Source organism: Miscanthus floridulus, chromosome 17, assembly GCF_019320115.1.
Source record: "Miscanthus floridulus cultivar M001 chromosome 17, ASM1932011v1, whole genome shotgun sequence".
Classification (NCBI taxonomy): domain Eukaryota; kingdom Viridiplantae; phylum Streptophyta; class Magnoliopsida; order Poales; family Poaceae; genus Miscanthus; species Miscanthus floridulus.
The window spans coordinates 86,693,123-86,699,231 of NC_089596.1; the positions used below are offsets into that span (position 1 = coordinate 86,693,123).

A 6,109-nucleotide genomic window follows, 5' to 3' on the forward strand; every position below is an offset into this window, starting at 1 on the left:
GCAAATCAAGTGCCGGTAACACGAGCATCAACAAATTGGACGTAGGGACGTTCCGCTCAAACCAGTATAAACCATTGTGTCCTCCAAGCACACCATCCGAGCCAGACACGCAAATATAAATTTACTCGTCGGTGGTCCGAAAACACCAACAGTTGCGTGCCAGGTAGGGGGCTTTTTGCGTGTCTCGACGTCCACATCAGGCCTCGGATGGCTAGTCACAACGTTAGCTGGGTCCCGAGCATGCACGTGCGCTTCGGGAACCTAGACTTCATCGTCACGATGGGGGGAGAGTTGGTGCAGACTCCTGTCGCCGTCCAACCTCTCTACTCCACCGGCCTCGACACGATCGCCGAGACGCTTGAGGAGCTACGGTTGCACGCACCGGAGGCCCACGCCCCCGGAAGCGACCAGCTCCTCGGCTTCGATTACGGGAGGCTAGAGCGCTAGCTCGGCGCCTTCCTGGGACCCCGATCGTCCCGGGAGGACCTGGACCGCCTCACCTTCTTGTTCGCCAATGTCATGACGCAGCTTGCTGGAGAAGAGCCGCTCTCCCCGGAATACCTCATTCGGAGCGCCCCGATAGCGCTTCCGTTTGGTCTACGCAACGCCGTAGAGACCGTTGGCTATCTTGTGGCGCAACGCATGTCCTCATCCCCTACGAACGATGAGTTCATGGGGATGACCGAACATGTCGTGGAATCTTTCCACGACCTCCTCGCGGGAGAATCGAAGTCGCCCTCCAACTCTGACTCTAGCAGGGGGAGCCATCACCCCTTGCGTGAATGTTTCATGGCAGGTACCCTCGAGGGATACATCAAAAGCATCAACGAGGGAGGGGCTACCCTAGCAGACGACCTCAACGACGAGGTCGAGGGGTACGCAGGGGCCCTACCTCGCCTGCGGGTAGAGCAGCTAAGGACGCAGCACCAAGAGCTTAAAGAAGCACGACTCTAGCTCGAGCTGGAACACGCGAAGCTCGAGCGAGAGATCGAGCGCCACGGAGACGGTGGGCGTGCGTGTGCCGTGACCCGTGACATGTACTGGAGGATCATCAAGGACGACGAAGCCCTCCCACACTTCACCCGGGTAAGCCAGAACGTCGCTCCACAATGGCCTTACTCCGAGGGCTCCCGAAGCCTGCGACACCCGAGGATCATCGGGCCCATCATGAGATTCGCACGCTACTCGAGCGTATGGCGGCGCAGCAGGTCGAGAGCTTGTTGTCCCGATGACGCGAGCTCGACGCTAGCCAACGCACGCCCTCAGAGCGACCCGATAAGGACATGCCAGTCCACCAGGCGTAGCAAGGCAGTAGGCCGCACGCCGCGGTCCTGGTGCATGAACGTCTCAGCCTCCACCGTGATGCGCGTGACACCCTCGATGCCCGTAGGTGTACCCGTGGCGATGCGAGGGAGGAGGCTAGCCACGGCTACCACCCTCGTCATGGAGGACGTAAGGGCTCATGAACCACCAAGGAGCTCCTCGACATTGCCACCAGCCACGCCTCAGGCGAGGAGGCGATCGGGGCGATTTTTGATCGCCTCAAAGGCAAGGCAAAGCAGGACAAGGACGCCAGCAAAGGTGCCTCCAACTGTCCCAACAAAAAGAAGAATAAGCAGTGGCGCGAGGGCTCGCTCATGTCGCTCATGGCCACCGCCGACCGCAAGGGGGTCAGAAGCCCACCGAGGGTACTCCGAACCACTTCGAGAAGCTGCTCGAAGGGCCATGCTCGAACCATGCTTTTCCCATCAAGCACCTATACAAGGACTGTGTCCTCATGAAGCGATTCTTGTCCGAAGGCTCCAACAAGGGGGAGCATAGGAAGGAGCCTAAGTCAACCACAGACGATGTCGATGGGAAGGACGGCGGCTTTCCGACCCTAGATGGCTGCCTCATGATCTTTAGAGGGTCGGTGGCCAATGACTCCAAACGCCGCCAGAAGCTTGCGCGCTGTGAGGTCTATATGGCTGAGCTGGCCGCGCCTACCTTCCTCAGATGGTCGAAGTCCACCATGACCTTTGATCGGACCGACCACCCAGAAAGCGTCCCATAGCCGAAAAAATATCCGCTCGTGGTCGACCCGATCATCGACATGAAGCGGCTCACCAAGGTGTTGATGGATGGAGGCAGCAGCATCAACATCATGTACGCTGAAATGCTCAACGCCATGGGTATCGACCGAGCGCGCATCCGGTCGACTGGGGCGCCTTTCCACGGCGTCATGCCAGGAAAGCAGGCCATGCCACTTGGGTAGATTGATATGCCCGTCACCTTCGGGGATCCAACCAATTACTGGACGGAGATCCTTACCTTTGAGGTGGTCGGGTTGCACGAAACCTACCACGCCATCCTGGGATGTCCATGCTACGCGAAGTTCATGGCCGTCCCCAACTACACCTATTTGAAGTTGAAGATATCGGGTCCACATGGGGTCATCACCATCGGCACCTCCTTCCAGCGCACCTACGAGTGCGAGGTCGAGTGTTGTGAACACGTTGCGGCAATCGTCGCCTCCAAAGAGCTTGCGACCATCAGGGAGGTTGTCATCGAAGAAGCACCCGACCTCAAGCAGTCGGGCAGGTCTTTCAAGCCTATAGAGGGCACCAAGGAGGTCCTCATAGACCCCAGCGATCCCAAGGGCAAAGTAGTGCGCATTGGCACCACGCTTTCCTCTGAATAGGAAAGCGCGTTCACTGACTTCCTCCATGCCAATGGAGATATTTTTGCGTGGAGACCCTCGAACATGCCTGGCATTTCGAGAGAAGTCACCGAGCATGCCTTGAAGATTAGGCCAAGCTCCAAGCCAATGAAGCAGCGCCTATGTCGCTTCAGCGAGGAGAAATGCAGGGCTATCGGCGAGGAGATTGCGAAGCTTTTGGCGGCCGGGTTCATCAAGGAAGTATACCACCCTGAGTGGTTAGCCAATCCCGTTCTTATATGAAAAAAGTGGGAAATGGAGAATGTGTATTAACTACATGGGTCTCAACAAAGTGTGTCCAAAGGATCCATTTCTTTTGCCACGCATAGACCAAGTAGTCAACTCAACCTCAGGGTGCGAAACCCTTTACTTCATTGATGTGTACTTCAGGTACCATCAAATCGCGATGAAAGAGTCCAACCAGCTCATGACATCTTTCATCACCCTATTCGGATTATTCTGCTACGTCACAATGTCGTTCGGTCTAAAAAACACGGGGGCTATGTACCAACACTGCATGCTCAAGTGTTTCGGGGATCTCATTGGGTGGACCATTGAGGCCTACATGGATGACATCGTGGTCAAATCTAAATGGGCTGACCAGGTCATAGTCGACCTAGAGAAGACCTTCACGAAACTCCGAGCAAACGACATTAAGCTCAACCCCGAGAAGTGTGTTTTCTGCGTCTCAAGGAGTATGCTGCTAGGTTTTATCGTCTCTAAGCATGGCATCAAAGCCAACCCAGAGAAGATCTCAGCCATCATGAGAATGGGCCTGATTCAGAACATAAATGGGTTACAACGAGTTACGGGGTGCCTCACCGTGCTCAACCACTTTATCTCGCGCCTCGACGAACGAGGTCTCCCCATCTATCGACTTCTGAAGAAGGCCAACCATTTCAAATGGATGCCCGAGGCCCAGGAGGCACTTGACAAGGTTAAGCAGCTCCTGATGAAGGCCCCGATCTTGGTCCCTTCGACTGATAGGGAACCGCTTCTGCTCTATATTGTGGCCACCACACAAGTGGTTAGCGCCGCCCTAGTGGTAGAGCGAGAAGAAGAAGGACACGCCCTCAAAGTGCAGCGTCACATGTACTTCATTAGCGAGGTCTTGTCCGATTCTAAGACTCACTACCCCCAAATCTAGAAACTCCTATATGTTGTCCTTATCGCCAAGAGGAAGTTGCGTCACTACTTTGAGTCGCATCTAGTGATGGTCGTAACGTCCTTCCCTCTCGACAAGGTCGTCCAAAACTGGGATGCCACAGGAAGAATCACGAAGTGGGCACTCGAGCTAAGGGGTTAAGGCATTTCATATGCCCCTCGAACGGCCATCAAGTCCCAAGTGCTGGCTGATTTCGGTACAGAATGGACCGAGGTCTAAATGCTGGATGATGTACTTTGATGGATCACTGATGAAGAAAGGCGCCGGTGCGGGGCTGGTCTTCGTTTTGCCCCTCGGGGTACGCATGAGGTACAATGTTCGCATCCATTTCCCCTCCTCCAATAATGTGGCCGAGTATGAGTCACTCATCAACAGCCTACGCATCGCCATCGAGTTGATCCAACGGCTCGATGTCTGGGGCGACTCCCAGCTGGTCATCGACCAAGTTATGAAGGAATCAAGCTACCACAACACCAAAATGGCTGCATATTGCCGAAAAGTCCACTAGCTAGAGGACAAGTTTGACGGTCTTGAGCTCAATCACATCCTGAGGCAGCCGACGCACTGGCAAAAATGGCGTCTGGCCAAGAGCCGATGCTGATAGGCGTCTTCGCCAGTGATCAGTACAAGCCCTCAGTCCACTACGAGGGTCCAGAATAGACCGGTGATGCGCCACCTGCCCTAGGCTCAGGGGTTAACCAGCCGGTAGCTCCATCCGAGCTCGAAGTCATGGAGCTTAACGAGGATCCAGCGACAGAGCCTGACCCTCTGGCCGACTGGAGGATGCCTTACCTTGACTACCTCCTCCATGAGGCGCTACTGACAGACAAAATAGAGGCTCGGCAGCTCATGCGTCATGCCAAGTCCTTTGTCCTTATTGAGGGCGAGCTCTACAGGTGAAGCCACACCGGGAATCCTGCAGTGTTGCATCCCCATCGAATGAGAGAAACAGATGTTGAGTGATATCCATGGTGGGGTCTGTGGGCACCATGCCACGCCTAGGACCCTGGTCATAAACGCGTTCCAACAAGGCTTCTACTGGCCGACCACGATAGCCGATGCTAAACAGATTGTGCACACCTGTGAAGGGTGTCAATACTACGCTCAGTAGACCCACCTGCCTGCCTAAGCACTCCAAATGATCCCCATCTCGTGGTCATTCATGGTCTAGGGGCTCGATCTAGTCAGACCTCTCAAGAGGGTGCCCGGGGGCTATACGCACTTGCTTATCGCCGTAGACAAGTTTACAAAGCGGATAGAGGCTCGACCGATCTCCATGATCAAGTCCGAGCAAGTCATGTTGTTCTTCCTTAACATCATCCATCGCTTTGGAACCCCAAACTCCATTATCATGGAGAACGGCACACAGTTCACCGAAAAGAAGTTCCTCCGATTCTGTGATGAATACCACATCCGCATCGATTGGGCCACCGTGGCGCGCCACCGCACGAATGGGCAGGTCGAGCGCACGAACGGCATGGTCCTGCAAGGCCTCAAGCCTAGGATCTTCAACCAGTTGAACAAGTTTGGCAGACGATGGGTCGTGGAGCTTCCCGTGGTGCTCTGGAGCCTGAGGACGACCCCCAGCCAGGCCACCGGCTACACGCCATTCTTCATGGTCTATGGTTCTGAGGCTATCTTCTCGACCGACCTTGACTATAGAGCACTAAGGGTCAGGGCGTACGACGAACAGGGAGCCGAGGCGTCCCTCGAGGATGCCATGGACTAGCTAGATGAAGCGCACAATGTTGCCCTCCTTCACTCGGCCAAATACCAGCAAGTGTTACGCTGGTACCATAGCCGTCGAGTGCGGGGTTGGGCCTTCAACATCGGGGACTGGGTGCTCTGCCTCGTCCAGAGCAGCAAGAACTGCCACAAACTCTTTCTACCGTGGGAGGGACTATATGTCATCGCTGAGGTGCTCTGACCAAGCACCTATAAGCTCAGGACCATCGACGTCAAAGTCTTCGTCAATGCCTGGAACATCGAATAGCTACCTCGCTTTTACCCTTAATTTACGCATGCTTTCTCTTATTAGTTTCACTATCAACTCCTTGATCTCTAGTGACGCTGTCGATACGGGACCCACAGGATACCCCGCAAGGGAGAGAGAAGATCTAGTTCAACTAGGATTCTTCCTATGTAATCTTAGTAGTAGAACTATTAAGTAATCCTACTAGGAAATCTCATTGTAAACCAACTAGGACTCTGGCCTCCTAACTATATAAAGGAGGGCAGGGCTCCTG

General features: G+C 54.7%; 1 protein-coding gene across 1 annotated transcript; it reads left to right on the forward strand.

Annotated features, from left to right (window-relative positions):
* Positions 1-2,260: 2,260 nt before the first annotated feature.
* LOC136515912 (uncharacterized) lies at positions 2,261-2,680 on the forward strand. Its single transcript, XM_066509367.1, has one exon. It carries the CDS (start codon positions 2,261-2,263, stop codon positions 2,678-2,680), a length of 420 nt encoding a protein of 139 aa, XP_066365464.1.
* The last annotated feature ends 3,429 nt before the right edge of the window (positions 2,681-6,109 follow it).